Source organism: Pholis gunnellus (genome assembly GCF_910591455.1).
Source record: "Pholis gunnellus genome assembly, chromosome: 22".
Classification (NCBI taxonomy): domain Eukaryota; kingdom Metazoa; phylum Chordata; class Actinopteri; order Perciformes; family Pholidae; genus Pholis; species Pholis gunnellus.
The window spans coordinates 1,023,959-1,050,154 of record NC_136549.1 but is presented as its reverse complement, the minus strand read 5'-3'; the positions used below and the strand labels follow the sequence as shown (position 1 = coordinate 1,050,154).

At 41.5% G+C, this 26,196-nt stretch overlaps 1 protein-coding gene across 1 annotated transcript in view; it reads right to left on the bottom strand.

Annotated features, from left to right (window-relative positions):
• Positions 1–374: 374 nt before the first annotated feature.
• The window catches only part of hmga2 (high mobility group AT-hook 2), a 49,804-nt gene continuing 23,982 nt past the window's right edge, over positions 375–26,196 (bottom strand). The window contains exons 4-5 of the mRNA XM_079183762.1: positions 10,566–10,598; positions 375–4,000 (exon numbers count right to left, since the gene is read on the bottom strand). Of these exons, the coding sequence (XP_079039888.1) occupies positions 3,953–4,000; positions 10,566–10,598 (81 nt within the window). The 3' untranslated portion in view covers positions 375–3,952. The remainder of the gene's footprint in view (positions 4,001–10,565; positions 10,599–26,196) is intronic.

Here is a 26,196-nt window from a genome sequence, read left to right as displayed (position 1 = left end):
AACATTAAAACATATTCATGAATACACTGTACAAAATCCAGACATATCTGTTTCAAAACCTGAAAGTCACTTTGAAGGTGAGAATCCAAATGTACTGAGATTGGAAGCTTGATCTGATACATTAAGTAAGGAGCTTCTGCAGTCCTGATGTGACCATATCATACATGTATGTGAAGAGACTGGAGGTAGGTATTTGTCAATTGATTAGTCCATTTTTAACGGTCTGTTTGAGGTACTGTACATTTATAGGTAGTACATAACTCAGGATAAACGACAGGATAAACTATTCAAACCAAAAAAACAACAATTGTAGTTATATCATGTAGTGCCATAAAGACACTTGATCCTCATTAAACCATTGTGTAAATCAGAACAAAATAAATTCAAGTTAACAGTTTGTCAAACAGAAGTCCCAGTTTGCAGAGGATTCTGTTTCATTACAATGTTGAGATACAAATGAACATTAAGGTAAATAAGAAAAACAGTACGTAATATGCTAGCTGCTTTTGTGTTTTAAATATTATAAACAGACCACTGAATGGAGGCTTTTTCCAGGAATCTCTAAAGAAGATAATGTCAGGACAGTCAGTGCCAAGTGATGATGGAGACAAACTCTCAAGACTTCACTTCAATTCTAGGAAGAGATTTTGTACAGAAACAACCAAAGCTGAAACTAAAACCAAAAAAACAGAAGATGACTTTCAGTGCGACTGTAACATTTGATGCACGGTCTAATTATGGACAAATGGATTTAGAAACTGCAAAAGTTGGACTGCAGGCTTTAGAGTCGTCTACAATTAAAGGAAAAATTCAGATAATTGGTTTTACCTGTGTCTTATTTCTAAAGTTTTGACCATCGTGTCTGAAGGTTATGATGACATTTCAGTCACATTGCTAATATCTGGCAACTCTTCACAAGAGGTTGGAAACGAGTAAACACATTCTCAGATTAACCGGTGAATGTAGAAAACAGACAAATGTTACAGGGTGGATAACTAATGGCCCCGCATCAATCTCACTATCAGTGAGGAGGTCTTACTGCCTTATGTAGGAATAAATCCCAACTGTATCATTAAAGTTGTTACCCAAATATCAAGCGAATTCTAACCAAACCTTTTTAAATGTCGAAAAAAAAGAAATGCAAATTAGTCGTCTTTCCATCAATTGGTTTGAGCAAAAAGATCTTGGTGAAAGCATAGACCAGTAAACAGAGCAGAAGAAGTAGAAGCTGAGTTCCATGCTGTCCGGAGACGAACACAGTATAAATATATATGTAAACAGCAGATCAGTCACATGAGTTAAATGTTCACTACGTCAGAATTTATTCGCCAAAGGCGTTTTCCATAATCCATATCAACTATTTCTTGACGGAGTCCAAAAGAAAATGTCAAGCGAGCGTAAACATTTTTTTTCTGCAATTGAGGACTTTTTTTAAATTTTTGCCGCTTCCATACAGATTTTTTTTGCGATACTTCAATGTGCGCATTAAAAAAGGTCTGCTGTGATTTTTGTACAGCTAATTCCAGAATCGACTTAGTTTGTGGTTTAAAAACACGCTGAGCAGTTTAAAACGATATTTCAGGTGCAGTCAGGTTTTGTTATCCCTCTTAAAATGTTGTTCTGACAATGTGGTTACAGCGCCACAACCTTTTTTAGGTAAATATTGTAATCTAATGTTATCTGTATGGATGAGTTTTAATAAACATTCTTCATGTCTGAGCACTCCTTGTAACCTCGTAAAAGCATAACCAACAGGACAGATGGTCACAGCTGCAGCAAAGACTTTTCCTTTAATGTTGATGCACATGGCTCCTCATGTCTGACTTTTGCTTCTTTCTGGATTACGCAGTGTTTACCTGACTGAATCAAACGAAACAATCGCAGACAAATTGCTGTTCCCCCATGACAAGACAACAACCAACCGGCATGACCTCGCTTTAATGTCCAGTATAACGTTCACCCTCTGAACGCACACTGCCTTGCCTGGCATTGCTTTGTGTGTGCTGGTTGTGCTGAGTCAGAGGTAGTTTGAAATCATGAGAGGAGATATTGCATATCAGTTATCAGCATTAATAACTTAGTAAGCATTTGCATACCATCAGGTTTCGTCCGATGTCCCATTGCCACTAAATCCAGGTATCAAGTGATTCATGAGGTAATGTGTGGTTTGATCTTGTGGATTTTGTTCTTGAGGTCTATTATCTTTGACAGTGTGAAGTCAATGATGGAATCAAGGTTTTAAAGCTATGTTGCGCAAAGAACAAACTGAATGAAACAATGTACACAAGCTTGCTAATGTAAATCTGAGCAAATGGTAGACAGTAGTTTGATGCAACGTTGAGCTGTTTGGTGGTGGAGCACCAACAAGATGTGGAGAGGTTCTATCGTTTTCTAGAGCAGTAGAAGAGGCAGTCCACCAACAGGGAGAGCAAAGCAGAGCTCTGATAGTCTATCAACTCACACTGGCACCATCCTGGGTCAAGTCATCAAAACGAAAGCTCTCAAAGCAGACTGGAGGCACTGCTGGACTAGACTTTCTACTCAACTAAATCAAAGAATTGCTTGCTATCTCGATCGCCTCTAGTTTTCAAAGCAAATGTTCTGCTGAATAAGAAAAAGAAAATATTCAATAAGAATAATTTGTTAGCCTGAGAGTGTAGCAAAAACAGGTTTTTTGTCAACCTGGAGCAGGATCCAATGTAGAACCCAACCCTACATCGAATATATCATTTGAAGCTGCATTATGTGGATTTTAAAGCTGTCGTGTTTTTAAACTGCCAAAAGGAAAAGACTCCATGTTGATTGATTTAAATTATAAAGATTATTAGTTAATTAAATGGTCTTTTCATTGACATTTAACAACCGTCCTTTGACGTGCTGCCCTGTGCTCTGATATTGTGGTCTAATACCTCGTAAGTGTACCAGCAGAGCATCTTACATTATTATCTTCATTTCTGCAAGCTAGTGGAATTTACCATTGCTATAATTAGCAGTAATCCATCGAAGGAATTATCTAAAGTGTGCCACTTGTTAAGGCTCAACTGATCCTTAACGGATGTTTGATTAAGGGCATGGTTGGGTGTTGGCCATGGTTAAATGACGAACATTTACACTGACATTTCAAACTTTGCATTGGGTGCTGCTTCTTCCCTGCATATTTCTAGAGAGAGCGGATACAGGAAGATGGTCTTTTTTATTTAAATGTAAAGATGATGTTTGGGGACTCAATCTGAGGCAATGCTAACAACTTGAGCAAGTTCTTTTTAAATGGCTTTAAGCCAACATGATGGATAAACCGCTGCCCTGTGGAAAGATCTCAGTGTCTCCTTGTGATTGGTGACCTAACAGTCTGGGTGAGGGGTCGGCGGGTTGGTTTGTTTTATATTATTTTATATATTGGAACAGTTGTTCTTCTGTCCCAGTCTCATTTCTGCAACGATGTCTGGAGAGTCATTCACCATGACAGGGTGTGTGAAAAACTGTGTGTATGTGCACCTCAGTACAATAGAGTAGTCTTCAGAACGATGCTCCCTCTGCTAAAGCTCTCACTCATGTGAAGATGATGATGCTCTGAGGACCCTGAATCAAAAACAGCCAAACATTTACTTACTCATTGTGTCTCGTTGAGGAGTGTAGGTGTGTTGTACAGGGCCGATTTGTGGAGCTGAACTCTGTGCTTGTTTGAATCTGTTCGGCCAATAAGATACAGCTACTAAAGCTTTCCTTTTGCTGCATTCTGTATGGTCTATGTTAAAATGTATGAAAGGGAATTTAAAGGCTGAATGTTGTTGCTGGACATTTTTACCCATTGAGTGACAGAGCCACGGTGTAAAATTCTCTAACTGAAATTAAAGCGAGTAAAATAGCATGTCAAAAATAAGTGGTGAAGGCAGTCGTTTCCCTTTGAAAGACCTGACAGCTGAATGAGGTAGAGATTTCATGGTGTGGCAGCTTAGTCCTCCTCTGGGCTCTCTCCAGCCTCTTCTTCTTCCTCTTCTTCCTGTAGATAAAAACAAGATGGTCTGTGTCATTTAAACTCTTTCAACTCCTGTTGTAGAAAGTTATATATGTATACAATATATATGTCTGTGTCTCTGACACTGTGATGAGCAACACAAGGGACAGTCCTGTCACACTTCCTTTTCACCCTCTGCACATCGGAATTCAGATACAACTCCAAGTCTGTAAAGGTCGTCTGTGCAAGCAGCTCATTACGACCCATATTTACAGTACTTGTTGGGCCATAGTAGAGTTCTGACAAGAGCAAAAGAGGAAGTAAGGTAACATAGTATAAAGAGCGACAAAGTCCGCGTAGGGAGGAGGTCGGAGTGGATGGATGGGTAAAACAAACGTTATGTTCATGTCCTGTGTGAAACAAAAAGTCAACACATTGAGTTAATGGAAGTTATGTACGTAAATATGTTTGTACATAACTAGTAACTATGTCACAAACTTGGGTAGAACACAAACATACTTATTTGAACCCGAACCATGATCTTTTCCTAAACCTAACAAAGTATTTTTGTTGCCAAAACAAAACCAATTCATAATGTTAGCTACATATTTAAAACTATGATTGTGCAAATGTTTCACAATAGCTACCACAAGGAACTTTCATTTTGTGTTAATGTCGACAAAAGTGGTAGTGTTTCAGAGCTCCAGAGTCCCTTCAGAAAACATCAATTGTACTGCAGCGGGGTCTGACAGTCTGCCTCGCTCAGTCCTGGTTCTGTTTCTCCCGTGCCTCCCTTCCCCAGTGGGGCCAACACCACGCTGATGGAGACCCAGGCTGTATTGCTGGGCCCACTGGGGACCCGAGGAGCAGTGAGGCCAACCTCTGCTCCTGGCCAGAAGAGGAGACTCTGCTGCCATGCAATGAGCTCTCTCTCTTCCTGCCGGAGCTTCCAACTTCAGATCGTATGCGACACAGAAGACGGATCTTGGTCTGTATGTGTCAGGCTGGTCTCTGCTGGAGGTCTGGAGTCTGGTGAACCTGCATGATTTCATCTGCTCTCACCAGAATAACTATATAGAAATAGACAGTCTTCTTGCTGACTGTCTCGTTTACTGATGAAGGTCATAAAGAGTCATCAGTATTACATTTAGACTGTTTCATTCCAGTTAAAAGTTCCTCACTGTAACTTTAAATAGAATGTTCATATATGTAGTTTTTGCATGCAGTCATTGGCTATTAACTACCTATTCTGTGTTTTAGGTATGAGGACTCTTCTGCACATCCAGTTCCCTTTGGATGAGTTATCATATCTTGTTTCATACTGAGTGGCTCGCACTTCAAGGTGAGGAGGACCACAACCAGAGCTGTTCAGTCACCTGTTAATAGGGTTAATGAAGCAGCATGGCCACAAAGTGAATGCTTAATCTCCGACAGGAAATGCTCATGTGCATGATGAGACAGAGCCATCCCTGATGCAGAACCAACATACTGTTTTGACCCTGATTAACAAGTCAAGTCAAGGCCACATTTCATTCAGTTAATGCTTACAAGGTTCTCTCAAACTCACTTTGGCCTGTGGTCTGTCCTCAGATTTGTATTCCCTTCATTTATGGTTTAATGCTACTTTAACTACGTGTCCTAGTTTGACATGCTACATTTTTATTTTAGATAACTCAAAAAATGGTACTATACAGTATACCTTGTGAGTGTCACTGCGACAAAGTCATCAATAATCTTCACTTGTGCTCGACATGCATAGCTGTCACCTTTGTTTCCCGTCTATTTGCTTTTGATTTATATGGTGTGATGCCAGTGTAGACACCAATGGAGGACTGAAGATCCTGCTGCAGTACTGCTAATGTGCTGTTTTTGCTCTGCAGCCAGTATTGAAGGTGTTAAACTTCATTTATACTTCTGGATGAAGCAGTTTGCAATAGCTATGGTGGTTACGAGCATAGCCTTAATAGCTAGTAAGGAATTTGCTGGGAAAATTAAGTTTTGATTCACACACTTCTGATGTGTTGGATGTTTGGACTGAAAGAAAAAGAAACTGTGTGGATTGAATTGTTCCATCAATGTGCTGTGTACGCAAGTATCAAAGCATAACATCAAGGACATGTTTTTCCTTCACTCCACTCAAGCATAAGAACATTGCAACATTTACATCATTTTTGGAGTGTATTTGGGGTTTTCTTTGAGAGAGACTTCATTGCAGCTGTGTTAATGATGGCTCACTAACCCTAAATGTCTCTGTTTTCCCAGGATAAGTGCACGATGACCACTGTGACAACTGGCAGGGGGGGGACATGTTCCTCCTTCCTCCTCAGATGAAATGGATTTCATTTTCCACATGGCTTCATTTTATTCAGGGAGGCTAACTGCCACAATTTATAACCCTCTTCCTTTCCCAGGCTGTGGCGGTGCAGCTCCAACTCCATTCATTAGTGCTCACACACTTCGGGCTTTAAAGGCCCGCTAAATGCTACCATGTGTGACGAGGGCAAGTGAGCGCAGGAGAGAAAAAAGGTGGTGGTAGCGTGGGTGGGGGACAAAAAATAAACTTTAATCCTATGGCTCCCCACCCCCACCATTTCACACAATCATTCTACGAGGAAGAAAGCATTTTTGATTAAAACCTGCAGTTTACCCAAGCTGGTGGTTGTGTTTACGATCTTTCTAAGGCTTTTTATATGGTTGATCACTACCTCCTCCTTGAGAAGCTCTATTCTACTGGTTTTAACTCAAAATGCTCTCCTTTGGTTTAGTTCTTACTTTTATAATAGGCATCAATGTGTGGTCTTTCAGGGTTCTCAGTCTGAGTATTTAATTGTTGAAAATGGTGTTCCAAAAGGCTCTTCCTTGGGACCACTCCTTTTCTCTACATTTATTTTGACTTACATTAAATATGTTCTAATTGTCATGTTCATCTTTATGCTGATGACACTGTTATTTACACTTGTAACTCATTCATTCATTCCAAGTATAACTTTGTACAAAACTGGTATCATAACAACACGTTTGTGCTGAATGAAAAAGGTCCTGCAGCATGGTGTTTGCTATGCAACACAGTCATTCATGTTCCTCCGATTTGCATATTACTTATGATGATGGGTCACCCCTTGAGAAAGTTGATTCATCCAAATATCTTAGATTTTGGATTGACACAGAACGTTCCTTTAAGCCACACATTGATACAATATTATAAAAAGAACACATGGTTGTCTGAGTTCACTTTATCGCTCATTTAAGTCTTTTACATTTCACATTAGAAAAAGAATATTTTGTCCATAGATACTACCTCTTATTGATTATACTGACGTTGCCTATCAGAACACCTCTGACACTGATCTTAAGCCCCTTCATGTTGTGTATCATTCTCTATGCAGGTTTGTTTTCAGGTGTCTATATAGAACTTACCATTTTTTCTTGTCAATCAATTAATTGGCAACAGCTTGAATCTAGAAGGCAATTTCACTGGGTTCAGTTAATCTTCAAATGTGTTTATTTTGATTGTCCTTCCTATTTGAAAGCATGAAGATTCTTATATCCACTCGGACATTTTTTTCTTTGTCCCTAGAATTTTCAAAGAAAACAGGCGCAGGTCATTCCAATGCAAAGCTGCTTTCGATTGAAATAACCGCCCTCGTTCTCTGAGATCAATTGCCTCCTTCCAATGCTTGGGGACCTCTTCATTTTCTCATCTTAAATCAACCTCTTTATACTGTATTGTATTGTATTGTGCATTCTTTCAGTCTAACTAAAGTCAGTTGCTCTTTATGTTGACGTGATTTGTTAATTTATCACATGAGTCATTATCATCATCATTGTAATCTTGTGTAATAGCTGAGGGCTGAGGTGTGGGTGGGAGAGGGTAAGTGAGCTGTCTGTATCTGTGTTTTTATAGTGTATGTTATGTTATGTAATGATGTTTTTGTCTGTATGTGTTTGTATTTGTGTCTATAGGACCCCCTCGAAAATGACATGCTACATATCAAGGGACTATTCTTTAATCAATTCAATTCAATTCAAACTGATCCATCAAAGCATCATCAAGCTCTTTCAGATCTAGTAGGACTTAATTGTTTGTCATTGCATTCCCAAACCACTACTGATCAATTTTACAAAAAGATTAATTCATAGCGTTATTCGCGCCGCTGGTCTCGCTGGGGACTATTTGTGTTCATTCACGTGAATCGCGTGCATCGTGCCGGAGAGGGGGCGTGGCTTATCGGCCTGAAAGCCGTTCAACTGTCCGCCATCCACCATGGAAAAAATAACCTCTATTTCTGCTCAGTACGTGTTGTGGAAGTCCCAGATATCACGGGAAACTAAATGCCGTCATGTCTGGTTCATGACATAGTCCAGAGGAGCTCCGTGGATTTCATCGAGCTCACTGTGTCTAGCGAGCCACACGTCGGCTGTTTACTACAGCTGTATGAACACAAAATAAACTGATTTGGCTGCGATTTAACGGCAATAAACCGACAAAAAGGGACTCCGAAATAACTACGTAATGATGCCGATTTGTACTTGTTTTCTCAATGGAGCTCAGATCAATCAGTGCTAGGCTATGCTAACATTATAGCAGCTCCATCAACACTCACAATAACATCATCTAGACGTAAATACGGCAGCGTCTATTCATTACTTGTACCATATGATTTACACACACACCCACATATACACATAGTTTGGTCTCTATTGATATGAGGGATCGTAGAGCTCTGGGTGAACACAGACGGCTACAGTATTTATTTCCTGATTCAACAACGGCAGGACTTCACTGATGACAGGGGGAGCAACTCAACGCTGATAGGCTATCGCGCCGCGCCAAACACGCCGCGCCATCGCAAATTCGCGTTCATCGCGTCTGTGCATAGACTTTGTATGTAATCTCGCCGCGTTCATCGCGTTTGGTGTGAACACACCTTTACACTGTTTGTTAGCCCTAGTTTGGCTGAGCCATCAATGAGGAGAGATATTCAGACTTTTGAACTTGTGTTTTTTAAGCAAAAAAATAACAACAACAAAACAGCTTTGCAGCAGTAGCCAAAACTTCCAATAGGAAATTGTGCTTTGTGCATATGCAAAAATAAATATTTCTGTTGGGTCATGTATCCACCCCACCCTGAGCACTGGACTGAAAGGGGTCTGAGGTTTTATACAGGCTGGTGGGAGATAAAGCAGCCTATCAAAGTGGGAGAGCTAAATTACATTTTTATGGCTTGCAGCTCCCAGGGCCTCACAGCGCCTCCCAACTGCCTCAGCCCTGTTCCCACACAGCCACAAATCAGAGCTGAGTTATGCATTCACACCAAGAAGTGGCCCGCACCAGTGAACAGACGGGAGGCTGGTGGATTCCTGGAGTGTGAGGGAATGCTGGGGGTGGGGGTCCTGTGTCATGTTGCACTCACTTATTACCATTCGGCTTTCATTCTCCCTCTGATGTAGGTGCTCACACCAGTAACACAAAACAGCATCTAATTATCTGCTACATATGAACAGTCCCACATGGAGGGACCGCAGTCGACTTTGGAATTTATCTCCAAGACAATAACTCCTGTCTCATGTCACCTCTTTTCTTGGTTTTAAGAAATACAAACAACTCAGAGCCTTGTTTTCCCGTCGTGCAGTGTTATGATGGGTTCAGCCAGACCTTCTCCCAAAGTGTGCAGATAGGTCTGGCTATGAAAGACTATGAGGATGTTCAAAGCCTTAGAGAAGCTTGACAAGAATCATCATTCCACCACTTAAACTGATGACCAAGCCAGTATACACAAGATACCCAAGATATGAGACCCATAAAAGAAAAAAAAAAAAAAAAAAGGAGCAATAAATTATGTTTGCCTGTCATGGACGTCTTCTGGTCGAGTCAGTCGAGTCAGGACAAAAGTTGGAAGTAGTGTGCTGTTGTTATTAGCTAGGGAGGAGATTGGAATGGATGGATGGGGCACCAAATCTTGCAACTTTTACAACCTCTCCCACAGTGAGTTTTTTCACTATGTGCAATAAACTTTAACCCAGGACAACCTAGGTCATATTTTCATGGCCTTGATTAGGGATGTCTCGAGAACCAATGCTTTGGTAGCGAGTCAATTCCAAAATTTCTGAAAATATGACAGTTTTTCTGCATTACCGGGGGTACAAGTGTTGCAATTCTTCCGGGCCTGGCGGGGGCACATTTACTCCTACATGTGCACTAGTCTGCCGTTACATGCCAAGGGAAGAAGAAGAAGAATGTCTACTCGCACGGAAAAACAACAACACGATGAAGATGGCTACAAGTTCAGCTGCAGCGACAGCTCCTTTGAAAAGAAAAACAGTACATTTTGTGTATGGAAGTACTTTGTGTTCAAGGTGGATCATCAGGGATTAAAAATAAATGCGCGAAAAACAATATGCAAGTGGTGACATTGAACCTTTCAGAATTACAACTCAATTTACCTTGACTTGAAGTATACAATAACACTATCCATACAAAGTAAAAATGTTAGAGTCATGAGTTGGAATACAAAATAACATGTAGTCTAATTAGAATTACAGTCATTTGTCCTGCAAGTGTGTTGCATTAATTTGTGTGTGTGTGTATTTGCACAATCCGTAATCTTACCTGAGCAAGCTTTTTCTGGACGACTTGCTGCGGCTGCAAGAGAGCAGAAGGGAGAGGTTAGTGTTGTTCCTCTACCAGATATCACTAACAAGAAGATAGATAGATAGATAGATAGATAGATAGATAGATAGATAGATAGATAGATAGATAGATAGATAGATAGATACTTTATTCATTCAAGGGGAAATTTGTTCACTACAGCAGCAAAAAATATACTAAGCAATCAATGTGACAGAGTCAAATAAAAAAATTAAAATAAAAATATTAATTATAAAAAATGCACAGTATATACAATGAAATAGAATAGTATTAATCTAACTAACTAGATAAACTAAACAGTAGTGCAAAGACAGTGTAGCGATATAGTCAAGAGACTGATGATTTGGCCAGAGGTGATCTATTATACAGTCTTATTGCAGTGAGCAGGAATGATTTCCTGTATCTGTCCTTGTGACAGCGGAGCTGGATCAGTCTGTTGGAGGAAGTGCTCCGCTGTCCCTGCAGTAGGTGGTGGAGAGGGTGGTCTGGGTTATCCAATATGGATAATAATGTATTCAGTGTCCTCCTTTTCACCACCTTATCCAGATTGTCTAGTTTGCAGCCAATGGTGGAGTTGGCCGTGTTAACTAGTTTGTTAAGTCTGTTGGTGTCTCCAGCAGACTACGGAGAAGTAAAGTGCACTGACCACAACAGACTGGTAGAACATCTCCAACATCTTGCTGCACACGTTGAAGGATCGAAGTTTCCTCAAGAAAAAGAGTCGACTCCTCCCCTTCTTGTACACAGCGTTGATGTTGGTCTTCCAGTTCAGTCTGTTGTTGATTGAGACACAGGAACTTGTAATCCTCCACCATGTCCACATCCTCTCCCAGAACTCTCAGCGGTTGTGGAGACGTTGTCTTCCTCCTGAAGTCAACCACCATCTCTCTGGTCATGGTCATGTTCAGAAGCAGGTGATTTCTACCAGCCCACTCCACAAAGCAGTGGTGGGCCATCAGGGCCTGCAAAGCCTTCTTTGCTGGCTTAAACAGAATCACAATGTTATAGCTATTTTATCATTTCTTAAATACGCTACATGTATCATAATTTATAAAAATATTTTTCCCATTATCTTATTTTCTCATTGCACAGCTACTGTGTTCCTCAGTTGCTCTGCTTCCAGTGCAGCTTGTTTTAAGTAGAGCTTTTATCCAATCAGATTTCACCTCTGTGTCTCTAGGTAGAAGAGAGGCCCCAGGCCTGCAGACTCACAAGTGAATCCCTTCGCAGTTTAAGTGAATGGGGATGATATTGTTGATTGTCATAGTCTTCAACCAATCAGATCTTTAGTTTGACATGTTGGGCGTATTCTTTGACATGTCAGAGCTGCTAGCTGGCCTACAGCTACGTCAGCATTAACGTGCAGCTCAGTTTTAAGGCGCAGCACTGCAGTGAGGTGCAGCGTGTGCTGTGATTGGTCAGTGGGCCAGCACGTGACTATAGGAAAACAAAACTTAAAGTAGCCATCAGAGGCTTAGTCGGAGGAGTAAGAGTTAAAATTGAAAGATATTTTCTTTGCATTTTGCTTGGTGTAGATTTCTTGTTTTACCTAGCTTTGTTTTTTTAACACTCAATGGCTGAAGGAGGAGAAACGGATTTGTGAGTTGGGATTTAACCGTGGGATTAAACTCTTTGTCAACAAAGAAAAGAGGATGGAGTTTGTCTTTAAGTGATCAGCATTGAGAAAGTCAACTGCGTTTGTTTTTTTACATCTAATATCTGAATGGCCCTCGAGTGTGTAGCAGAATGTGTGTTCCGCTGCAGTGTTGCTGGATTGATTTGTTGCTTTGTCGTCATATAAATATATGTGACCTGTTCTTGTGAGTTTGTTGTTGTCATTGTGTTAATTATATTGATTTGGACTATATGCATTGTCCGTAAATTACGAAGCATACCGTCATGCTTATTGTAACATAGCCCGTCTCTGCCCATCACTCTCCTTATCTGCCGCTGAAACTTTGATCCACGCCTTCATCACCTCCTGAATCGACTACTGCAACAGTATTCTTTATGGCACATCATCCAAAATCCAAAATAAACTCCAGTATATCCAGAACTCTGCTGCTCGCCTGCTCACCAGTAAGCGTTCCCGGGATCACATCACCCCTGTTCTCCAAAATCTCCACTGGCTCCCCATCCAACAACGAATCCATTACAAAGTCCTCCTCACTCACAAAACCCTCCACAATCAGGCACCCTCCTACCTCACCGACCTGCTTCACCACCACACTCCATCCCGTCGGCTCTGCTCCTCTGATGCCAACCTCCCGTCCATTCCACTCAGGATCAAGCACCGGACATGGAGCGACAGAGCCTTCTCCATAGCTGCCCCCTCCCTCTGGAACTCCCTCCCCAAACACATCCGAGACTGCACCGACCTTTTCGTATTCAAATCACAAATCAAAACCCACCTATTCAGAACTGCTTTTAACGTGTGACCGATATTATGTGTTTTAGAATTTTAGTGTATAGCTTTCTTTTATATGATGATTTTAATGTAAAATGTCTTTGAGAATTTTGAAAAGTGCTCTAGAAATAAAATGTATTATTAGGGCCCGAGCCACCGACAACGTCGGGCCAGCGAAGGCCCTATTGTTATTGTAGGCGTCCGCGTTTATTCTGCCCAGGAAAGGACTTTTTGGGGCACTTGCCATGCATGAAAACTCACCAAATTTGCTCACCTCTCACATCTGGTGTAGAAACTCTGCTGAGCAAGGTTGCATATTTGTGTGTAAAAAAATGGCTCTCTAGCGCCCCCTACAAGGCGGATTTGCGGCGCCTCTCGGCCAGTATGTCCGATTTACTTGAAATTCAACACACATGTCCAATCATGCTAGATCTACAAAAAAGCCAATCAGACCTCTAAGCTCCGCCTACTTAGATTTTCCGCCATCTTGAATTTAGTGAAAAACACATTCTTGCGAACTCCTCCTACACGCTGGCTCTGATTACTACCAAATTTGCTGTGGATCATTATTGGATGTAGATCACTCAGATTCATCAAAAGCTTTTTGATATCTCTTTGTGTTGAAAAGATATGGACCAATGAACTTCTTAAGGGCCTGGCTTAATATCAATACACATAACTTATCAACCATTTGTCGAAAATTCACGAAGCTTTCAGCATAAGTGCACATCGCATCCTGTAACATACCCTGAGATTTTTTTTATATTCAACTAATAGGGGGCGCTACAATAAACCCGCAAAGTTGTGTTTTTTGGCACATTTTCCATTTTTCAGCCTTCGTACTTTAACGAACTCCTCCTAGAGAATTTATGCGATCGACTTCAAATTTGTTCAGAATGCTCTTAAGACCATTGTGATTAAAAATTATCAAAAGCTTTACTTTTGACCGAACGGCTTAGCCGTAGCGGGCGGCTACTTTACGTGATTCCCCATGCAAAGAACTAATATAACTCAACTGGACTTGTTCCAAACGGTTCCAAACTTCACATGCTTGATAAGACTCATGGCCTGAGGATGTCAACAAGCTAATTTTCACTAGAACTCACAGCGCCACCTGCTGGCGAAAGATACTCTGCGTTTTCTGACAAACACCATCCGATTTACATGACTTCTACACAATGTGGTTTACATTTGACATAGAGCAACATAATGCATGTTTGCACGTGTTCCATAGCGCCAGGCAGCGGATACAGGAAGCATTGGACTATTTCCAAAGCATCATTTCCAGCAGGACTAAAAATGTCTCACTCGCAGACGCGCCGTCCGACGGTCGCGGAAGTTCTCGCCCGCCCTGGCCGGAACCCGCCGGCACCCCGACACGGCGGAGGAGGCGAGGGCCCGTTCATCGCTGCTCGCAGCTTTAATTATTATTATTATTGTTTGTTAAGCTAGTTTAGCATAGCCTCCCAGAAGTGCGGTGCCTCAGCTGTCTTTTGTTTTTTGTTCTGGGTTCAGAGGTCACAAAGCCCGTTGTCTCCTACGAGAGCACAGTCCACCGAAAACATTATATTTCCCTCAATTTAAGCTTCTGCATTTTCCAAATGCACTAGTATTATTTAAAGATATTGTTCGGTTCGTAAGCCTCGTACCGAACGGTTTAATACGAATACGTGTTTTGTTACATCCCTAGAAACTCTCTCTCAGTAGCACTGGTTGGATGGTGTTGAATGCACAGGAGAGATCAAAGAAAGTGATTCTCACAGAGCCATCGGTTCATCCAGGTGTGACAGAGCTCTTTGCAGCAGGTAGATGATGGCATCGTCCACTCCCACATGAGGCTGCTATGCAAACTGCAGAGGGTCCAGTGAGGATTTCACCTGTGGTCGGAGGTGGGCCAAGACCAGCCAGAACAACAGTTCTCAGCTGTCATTCAACAAAAAATGTCATATGGTGGATCGGCAGTAACGTATAAGCCTGACAGGTTCAAGATTCAACTGGAAGTAAAAGTGAGAAAACAGAACCAAACAAAGGTAATATGAAAGGCACAGTGTGCCTCGGCTCGGTCTAAAACAATGTGCAGTGACTACATCTGCAGTGATTGGTTATTTGAGAGTCGAGTGAGATTGATGATTGACAGCAGTTATCAGCTCTGCACAGGCCTACGTAGGACCTAGTCTTTCAGAACTGAGTGACCCAACCCGACCCGAGACACAAAGCTATATTTTTGCATATTTCCTTCATCACTGATTGTTAGCTCATCAAGCAAATGCAACACAATGGCTGTACCGAGTATTGTGTATCTACTTGCAACATATGACACATGCCACAGAGAGAGAGAGAGAGAGAGACACCTGTCTGCGCACCACTGCTTGAGAGAGTTCAAGCCCTCCTTAGTTTCCCTGACCAATCAGGTACATTAAATTGAAGCGGGCAGGACTGTTGGATTGTCAGACACAGCCCACAAATCTGTCCTCCTACCCAGACTGACTTGAACCTGCCTTTAGCCTGATCAGTAACAGAGTCATTAAACAGTTTAATGATTGCAGGTAAAGAGCCAAACGGAAGCAGCAGCACACCACAGAGACATTTTGTCATGCTGGATGATGTATACAGAGGATGCAGCTGCCTCTAACACTTCAAAATCATGTCACTTTGGATAAGCATATAACCATATTGGATGACAATAATTCTCCTTCCAAAGCCACATGTGAAACTCAAAAAATAGAAAATGTTGGGAACTCACAATGAAGGTTAATTAGCTGAGGTATTATCCACCAAAGTGTGTGTAAGATTTAGAATGGGATGTGTTTGTGCTTGCCCATGAAAAAAATAACACAACTACTGTGGCATGCACTTCAAGACACGGCCTCGACTACAGCTCTCCTCCCTCTTTGGCATAGCAGTGAGTCACCAAAAATCAAATGGAAACAGGTGAACACCCAGGAAATACCAACACTGAGGTAGTTCGCAGCCACCCCTGATATCTCTGAGGCCTCTCCACCACACGTGTCTGCTTTTGTGTGTAAAGGAACACTTTGCCACCAAATCAAAACGTAATATTTTTTCGTCTTACCTATAGTTCTATTTATCATTCGAGATAGTTTTGGTGTGAGCTGCCGACTGTTGGAGATATCGGCCATAGAGATGTCTGCCTTCTCTCCAATATAATGGAACTGCATAGCTCTGCTTGTTGTGCTCAAAGCGCCAAAAAAAAACATTTGAAAAACCCTGCAGCAATGTTTCTTTCCAGAAACCATGACCCAGTTAATCAAGATGATCCACAGACCTTGTTGTGAGCAGCTTCTTGTAGGAACTATTTTCTTTCTACCAAACTACACCCGCAAACCATATCAACGTGCAGAAGGAGGTGAGCGTCTACTCACGGACAAGACACTCATACTCGTGGCAGCGCCAGGTGAAAATATTAAGGTGTCCTCCTCAGCTAGCGTTACCTAGCTCAGTGGTGCTAGATGAGCCACCGGTATCAATTAGCTATGAGCCTCTCACCATGAATAAATGCAAGCTTCCTTTTGCGCGGCAATAAGGTTGGTGGGTTTGGAATCTTGAGCAACCGGGTCATGATTTCTGGAAAGAGACATTGCTGTTGAGTTTTTCAAATGTATTTTTTTTTTTGTCGCTTTGAGCAGCAAAAGTCAAGTGCCATCTAGTTCTATCATACTGGAGAGAAGGCAGACATTTCTAAGGACTATATCTTCAACACTCTGCAACTCACACCAAAACTATATTGATAAGCAGAACAATAGGTAACAAGTCAAACATTTATTTTTTATTTTGGGGTGAACCTTACCTTTGAGTTTCAGGGGTGATGGATTATTTTTGATATAAAGGTCTGTAAATGTAACGATGAATGGCTATACATTAAAATATTTGTACGCCCTTTAAATGTGCGGAACAACAAGTATATACAGTCTGGGTCTGTATTTGACTGAGGTTTCATGTTGGCCTTGAACAGCACACACACACACACTGTCGGGTGAAGGAGGTCCTGATCGAGCTCAGAACCGCACAGGAAGTCGGTCTGGACTAGGTCTGAACAGCTGAGCACTCCATCAGCTCTGAGAATGTAAAAAGAAAATGCTGGTGCTTGTAAGCCCGGCCAGCTGCTGGTCCTAAGAAGAGAGCATCATGTCCCTAACCCCCTCCCACACACACACACACCCACCCAATATCAGTCCAAACAGCTGGTGTTTTCTGTGCCAGCTCTGGCTGGAATGTCAGTAGGCTCAAACACAGTAATGGAGTCCATGTCAACACCGGATAGGTCCTGCATGAGGAATGCAAGCAGCAGTGGAGGAAGAATTTGGAGACTAGTGCACACAGAGAGGATCATGCAGACCCTCTGAACACCACCAGGCTTCAGAGAGGTTTCCCCGTCCTTTGTTATTGGGCAGGTGTGCTTGACCTCTTCTCCTGAATCATAATACTTCATAACAAAAGATTTTTCCACAAGTTCTATTATTTTCCTGGCAGGAATGGATGACCATCTAATGTTAAGTCATTGTGAAATAAATAGGTAAATAGTTCAGGTCAAAAATTTGAATCAAGAACCAACACAATTGAGGTACCATGGACATTGGGGACCCTTTGTTATATTTAGCCTGATGCATCTTCCCATGAAGTCTTGGAGTTTATTGGGTTATCCTTGATATTTTTGTAGTTGTGTGTAATTTGATGCCTTTTCAATTCAGAAGTGACAAGTCAGATGAAGAAAAGATAGTTGTTTATTATTAACAGATGATATGTGATGATAAAATCTTAAGTCTTTGTGCTTGGACTCTACAGGGAGATTTGTAATGGAGGGGCATCTGCCCTGAGCAGCAGAAGATGGGCGGTGATGGGAGGTGGAGGGGTATGTAACAGCAGTATAAACGTACTGAAGGTAGAGACAATCACATTTAAAAGAGACAGCAGCAAGATGATAGGCTAACAATGAAATTGTGTCGTTGTGCTTATTGGATAAAGGAGACCAGCTGATATAACAGCAAGGAAATAATGAGTGAGCAATGCATGCATGAGGAAAGAATGGCAGATGTATGAGAAATAAACTACGGGCTTTGGCATGCAAGAGTATAGTCTTCCTGACTGAACTTACGCTAGAGCTTCATAAGTTTCACTGACCATGAATACAAAGGATGAAGAGTCCTCTATGTTTACAGCCTGACAGTCAAATCTACTATCTACTGGTAAACCAGAACCACCAGGCAGAGCATGAGGGCAGCGTGGGCTACTTGCACAGCATACTTTTGAATGGTCGGAGCGGGACTGAAAATAGGACCCCATCTCGGCTGAAACCCCATCCCTCCGTTGCTCAAAGAATGTGGCCCTCAAGGCTCTCAGCTATACAGCCACCCTGCAGCCTCCTTCCAGAAGTCTTTCTCTGATCAAAGAGAGGAAAGCCTTTGCTCAGCTGAGCCGCCATTCACAAAAAGCTTCACCTATCAGGAGAGGTGGGCCACTCGCCCTGCTCTGTCTCTCCAGCACCAAAGTAGCTGTCCTCGTGTCTTTTAAGTTGTCAAAAACTCTTACTGGTTCTCCAACTGTCCGTAGTTATATCATCACTTCCATTGAAGCCCCCACCCCCCAACTTGTCCTTCACAACCTACCAGGTGAATCAAGAAAAGAACTGAGAAAGATCAAGGTGAAAAAGGCCACGGGTCCAGACGGCATCAGCTCAAGGCTCCTCAGGTCCAGTGCAGACCAGCTGTGCAGCTGGTCTGTGCAGATACCTTCACACCCCCAAGGTACCTTTCCTTCACACCCCCGGTGTGTGAAGGAAAGGTACCACAGGTCCTTCCTTCCTGCTGCTGTCAGGCTGCACAACCAGCTGTGCTCCCAGTAATGGAGCACGTCTTCAACTTGAGCTTGAAGCTGGGGAGAGTACCACAGCTGTGGAAAACATCCTGCGTGGTACCAGTCCCAAAGACCCCGCGACCCAAAGACTTCAACAGCTTCAGGCCGGTGGCGTTAACGTCCCACCTGATGAAGACGCTAGAGAGGCTGGTCCTTGTGATTTGCACGAGATTTGCACGAGCGCTTTAAATTGTAGACTGCACTTGGACCCCAAAGTGGATGTTTTTCTCTGACGACTTTGCAATCGTCGGCCTCATTTCAGTGCCAGCAGAACCGCCTCCAGATCAACTCTGGTAAAACCAAAGAGCTGGTGGTGGACTTCCACCGGGGTAAACACTCTCCTCCGGTACCAGTGAACATCCTGGGAATAGACATTGAGATCGTGAGATCTTATAAGTACCTGGGTGTCCACTTGAACAATAAACTGGACTGGACTGATCACACACACACACTCTACAAAAAGGGTCAGGGCAGTGCTGAGGAGACTCAGGTCTTTTGGAGTGCAGGGAGCACTTCTGAGAACCTTCTTTAACGGCCTGGCAGCTCTGTGCAGCTCCTTCAGCCACCGGCTGATTCACCCCCGGTGTGTGAAGGAGAAGTACCGCAGGTCCTTCCTTCCTGCTGCTGTCAGGCTGCACAACCAGCTGTGCTCCCAGTAGACCACACAACACAACACTAACAACACTAAAACAAATCGGTGCAATAATTACACTGTGCAATAAAAAAATACTCTGTCTGTATATATAATAGTTTTGGTTTTAGTTTTAGTTATATTTAGTTATTGTGGAATTTTGTAATTTTTTACTTAGTTGATATTCTTTACTGTTTATTACTTATTTATAATACTTGCTGCTCTTGTTTGTTTTTTTTACCATGTACCTTGTGTGCACTGTCCACTTTGCTGCTGTGATCCTGTAAATTTCCCCACTGCAGGACTAATAAAGGAGTATCTTATCTTATCTTATTGAGTTTAAATAAAATATAGATTTGCACGAGCGCTTTAAATTGTAGACTGCTCTTGAGGCCGCTTCTAGACAGCTTGGTGTGATCACTTACCTCCAGAACATCTTTCTATATATTTCTGAAAGAGAACAAGTCAAAGCCTGAAGCAAGCTGTGCGAACGTTCCACAGAGCTATGATCAGTCCACTCCACAATTCAAAAGCATTGGATGAACAAACAACTCGACACAGAAATGAGCCGGCAAGAAAGTAGAATGAAAGCACCGATGAGACAGTTTGTCCTGAGGGTGGCGCTACAGGAAACACCATGGGGTCATTGAATGTGTTCAACAAACCTAATGACAGTTTCTCTGTTAGACTGTGAGTTCTGTGTGCAGAGCTGACAGTGTCCGAAAGAACTCATGCTCCGAGAGCACGGAGGGGCTTAATTAAAGTTATTTTTATATCAACATCTTTAATTTGGCCTCATGTTGAGGCTAGAGAGAAGGTCAAAGGTCAGCAGAGCCATTCATGAGCTCTTAAGACATTCAAATCTAAATCAATGGAAATCTGTTAATTAGATGTTGAGATACCTTGTAGAACCAAAACAATTGGTCCAGAGGTTTATTGGTAGATGATGAAAGGCCAAAGGGTAAGAGAAGCATAAATATTCACACCAAGTTTCATGGAAATCTGACACTGGTTGTAGCCCAGATAAAGTCGCCAGATAACAATATTGGCATTGTACGTTTCTGCAAACCACGGATATATTGAATGTGGATGTTTTTGCAGTCGGTCAAAGCAAGGGATGTGCAGAGCACCGCATGTGAAACCAAAAGTAAAAGATCTCTTTTCTAACCCTAACTTAGTAGTTTTGTTGCATAACGTGAGACTGATATGAAACTTGTTTTAGGTTAAATAACATTAAACGTATCCCATGTTTACAGAAACGTACAATGCCATACATTTATGCCATACATTTTTTTCTGGCAACTGGGTTGGTAGTTGATATTGTGCAGCTTTTTATGTTAAAGTGAGTGAGCAAAGCCCAAACTTTTTGATTTTAATTAATAACCTATACCCCATTTTACCCTTGAATTAATTACATTTTTAATCTCAGCATAATTTGACCTTTCCCTTCTCTCTTTACCTGGCGCACCGCTTCCTTTTGAACCATTTTGTCAAAGTTTTTACAGTACATCAACAAGCTGGTATCTCAGTGTCAAAGATGTCAAAGATGTTGGTTTTTACCCAGAAGCCAAAGTTTATCCACACATCTCAGTCCAAAATAATCAAAACAAAACGTAATTGAATCAAAGCAGCCCATTTAGATTGTCCCTAAAATGGCAATTTCCACACACCATCCTGTCTTCACCAATCAACCAAATGTGTCAACATGTAGCATATGTAATAGTAATTATTGTGTGCCTGGACACATCCCATGTATACACAGATGTAAGACAGAATTTACATTACACCACAAACAACACTTTCAAATAAATTACAGCATTGGATTCTATTTTTCAAATGTTTGTTATTGAGCCTTCTCCTTCTATGTTTGAACATGTGATTGCATGTTTAGCATTAATAAATGTTCATAACTGTATTTTATATCTCTTTATCTGTGTACCTGAGTGTCCTGTTTGTGTGTATATTAAGTGTATTGTGCTCCTGCTCTGTAGTCCTTACAGTCTAAGTGTTAATTATCCCATAAGAAAGGTGCTTCTGCTGTTTGCTCTGGTTAACCGTTACTGGGCCTGCTAACCTTTGGACTTCCTTTGAAGCCAAACGGATAATTTGACCAACCTTCCCTCCACAAACACAAGTCTGCATGGATGAAAAACTGTCACGAGATATACTTCGGGTGAAATGCTGTGTAGAGCGTGAGGATGTTAGAACCTGGAAGGCTCACCATTGAAATTATTAAAATGTAACTTTGCCAAATAGAGCACTTATGTAGGTCAACATTTGACTTATCTGGCAGGTTTGTAACACACTTGGGAATTCACAGACTGCTGAAGCAAACTGTGTCTGGGAAACTTTTAGGGATAAAAGTCAATATATTATGGAGGCTATGCTACAAGAATAATTCATAATATTAATTTGAATTTAATTACTTTAAAGTAGTGGTTAGCAGTGGTGTATAGTAACGAAGTAGAAATACTTCGTTACTGTACTTAAGTCGTTTTTTTGGATATCTGTACTTTACTTTACTATTTATATTTCTGTTGACTTTTACTTTTACTTCACTACATTTTGCAAAGAAAACTGATACTTTGACTCCGATACATTTCCCCTGAAACCTTCGTTACTCTCTACAAAATAAAATCTATCTTTCGAAAAAAAATGAATCATGAGACCAACGTCAGGGACTGTGGTGGAACACAGGCTGCAAGCAAGCAGGTTTGGTGAATCAGTGGACCTAGCTTGCAAGTTAAATCATTGGTTAATCACGTTAATGCGTAACTGCAAACAAGTGCTCTCAAAGCCGCGGTTTTTTGATTCCCAGTGATGCCCAGGATGCTAGCTAGCGAGCGACTACATGAGTAGAATTCCACTCTACGATGACTGATTTCATGATGGAAGCAGAAATGGAAGCACCTGCTGCTCCCGCAACAAACGACGGTGGTGACGATGACCAACACCGTGGCCATATTTGCGAGAAATGTTTTCTTATGTTGGAGTGAAAGATTCTTCGTACCGGATGAAGTGCCTCTTACCCAAAGCTACTGAAATATTGGCATTCAAAAACTCCCCATCCAACCACAGGAAACACATTGAGGTAAATTAAGATGAATCCCATGAGCCGCAACGTTAATGTTTAGTTATCATAATGATCATAAACCTGTTCAGATATCTAGCAGTGTTTCCCACAGAGTATATCTTTTGGGGGGGGGGGGGGGACAGGTGTCTGATCTTCTAATTTAGCTATACATGGTGTATGTTAGGCTAACGTTCACTAGCTATCGTAAATCAAATGAGACAATTAGTGTAGTAGACAGATCGCTAGCGAGTTAGTGAGCTGAGGAAGTGTTGACAGTTGTGAGATGTTGTTGATTTGAGTCATCATAGCTATAATCACTGCAGCACTAGTTAGCTAACGAGAGCGCCGCATTACGTTTTGTAATACTTTAGTATTGATCATGTTTTGATATTTGAGTCATTTGGTGGATGATCAGATCGAGTTATGATGGTAGCAGTCGACCAATTGCAGATTCAGCTTGAGCAGATTCAGCTTGCAAAACCTGTTGTCTTCAAATCAGGCCCATAGTTCATAGTAGATGCAAAAGTATACTTATGTACAATATATGATGTTGAACATTGTTGCTCCTGGATGGATCACAGCCAACCCAATTATTTTCAACACAACTCCTTGTCCTTGGTCATGGTGGCCACAGCACTTAAAAGAATAAACTTCATAATTCTCAAAATTCTGACTCTTTGCTTTTTTATTAACAGCATTTACTTGTACTTTTACTTTCAATACTTAAGTACATTTAATATCAGAAAACTACTTTTGATACTTAAGTACAGTAAATATCAGATACTTTAAGACTTTTACTCAAGTAGTATTTTAATAGGTGACTTTCACTTTTACTGGAGTCGTTTTCCAGTAAGGTATCTTTACTTTTACTCAAGTATGGCTTTTGGGTACTTTATACACCACTGGTGGTTAGTTATTATACAGTACTTAAAGTAGCGTCAGACACGTTTTTTGCTTTAACTTATCGTTATGAACAAAATGTTGATTGCACTGTAATTGTTATAGAATAATGGCACCATCTGTGTTTGGACTGGTTTCACTATGCAATTCTGTCTGCCACCAGGTACAATGGATGACTTTTTACTCGTTCTTTCTGCCTTAATCAAAGCTGAGATCAGAGTTTCCATTCAAATTGGGATTCTTATGGTTGTTTCTTGCATTAATAAACCAAGCCATGAAGTGATTCATCATACATTTCAATTATGCTATTTAGATCTTATCATTGTTAAGGCGACCAATTGTTATATGTACTGATTAACATTATCATTATTTATGTGACTGTCCATCTTTTCTCAGTTCTATGATCTGACAATATGGTCCGGACTGAAATATCTCAACAATGATTGGATTTATTGTTCAACATCAACATCAACCGGCTGGATTCTGGTCACCAGTCGACGTTTCGTTAAGACCCTGCTGAGTGAAGCCAATGCGCAAGTGTCTTAAAGCTGCATTCTCTCTAATGTCCAGCAGGGGGCGACTCCTCTGGTTGTATAGAAGTCTATGAGAAAATGACTCTACTTCTCTCTTGATTTATTACCTCAATAAACATTGTAAACATGAGTTTATGGTCTCAATCTCTAGTTTCAAGTCTTCTTCAATACAGCATGATGTTCATTTAGTAAATGATGGTCCATTTAGAGTCAAACAGACCATAAAGCAGGGGATGCTTTAGGGTGCTGCCACTGCCAGAGCTGTATATGGCGTCTGTCGTCTCTCCTCCACATTCCGATTATAGTCATTTCCGTTCATTTGTTGCAAAATAAAAACAACCAGGCATCGCTCCCATTCTCTCTTTCTCTTGTTTCTTTCCGTTTAACAACAACTTTACAAAGCCTTGAACTTGAACTTGTGAGACTTCCGTACATGAGTGGTCAACCAGATTCAGTTAGTGGGGATTCCTGAGAGAAGCAAAGAGTATTACATCCTAGTAGTCCCCCACACTCAAGTGTCTTCTGTGGGAGAGTCTGATTACAGCTTGTTATTTGTCTAGGTGTCTCCAGATCGAGCACTCCAACGTGTTCAAACACGCAGCTCTTCCTCTAAAGATTATAGTATCGTATTGGAAAAGGTTAAGCGGGGGTTCTTTCAGTTGACTCAATCGCTGCTTAGCCCCAGAAAGCACACAGGAGACAACAATCCATGACAAAAGAACACGCCTTCAATCGACCAGTCCAAATTACACCCAGACACCACTGCGGCCCAGTAGCTCTCCCTCCCAAATAGTCATCATTATCCTGGATAAAAGCCATTTATTGTGATACCGTATGAAGTGATGGAGATGACCACCCCCCCACCCCCCCACCCAGTCAATGCCCGACCAGAGTTAAGAATTGCACCTATCAGGATCCAACTAAACCTGGCGATTAGGGGGAATTTGCCAAAAGGCCCTTTGTACAGGAGAAAAAAATATCTGTCGTTGCAAGGAATGTGGAAAATTCCTAGCAGACAAGCAGGCTTTTGTTGGTTGGGGGGGGGGGGGGGGGGGTTTGGGGGGGGGGGGGGGGGGGGGTTTGGGGGGGGGGTGCTCTGAAAGGAAAGAGAGTGCAGACAAATTGGATCGGTTCCATTTAGGAGCCTCTGCTGTTTGAAGTGAAATCCGTTACCAGAGTATTTCAAAGGGAAAGAGGGAGTAAAGTAGAAATGCAATACGTCTGCTTGGACTTCACAAATAGTTCTTTGCTTCTTGTTCGGTGTATTGCATTTTGCTGCTTACAGAGGAAAATCTCAATTATGTTTTTGTTGTTGTTGTATATTATGTTTTGCAGTCTTTAGTGTCTTGGAACTATTTGATGCAAATGCATGTGGCATGCATGCATGGCCGCTCTGAAACAGGAAGGACTGCACGGCACTCAGCTCTACCTCGTTTTAACAGAGCGTCGCAGATGTTATGAATTAACCTGTCGGGCCTGGAACAGCTCACTTCCTGCCTCATAATGGTGGTAGAAGAAATACTCTAATGATGTCTATATCTATTTGAGGAATTTGAAAGAACTGCATTGTGAAAAAGGAAGAGGGGGAAAAAATCGGAGCCATCGCTGCATAAACAGCCAGGACACCACAGGACACCACAGGACACCACAGGACACCCGTGTAACTTCCTGTGTAAAACAAACGGTGAATGTGGGCTACGCTAAGTAAGTGCTCTCCTTCTCCGGCTGCACTACAAACATGCATCTTAAGGTTTGCTCCTTTTGTAACAATGTACCTGCAGAAGCTCTGCTCGTCTTTTTAAGATGCTTTTACTGATATTCTACCATCAAGGACTGAAATCAATAAACTTGATTTTCATAAACACGAACTAGGACAAACTGCCCATCAGTGTTTAGAAAAAAAAAAAGGTATGACTGAGATATGAGTGTGAAAGTGACAATAATGATGCCATAAAATTCCAACAGGGGAATTCTTACAAAATCATCAAGCCAATTTATTTATTTTTTGTATATTTTCTAGCAAGAAAACGCAATGTATATTCAAGGTAGCAGCCAGTTTGTACAAAATGTAAATTTTCACTATTTGTTTCCATTTAAAGAAACTTGAGGTTACATCATGTGTGCATGCAAATCTTCTCCTATAGCAAAGTGAAAACTGTCGAATTGAATCACTTTTT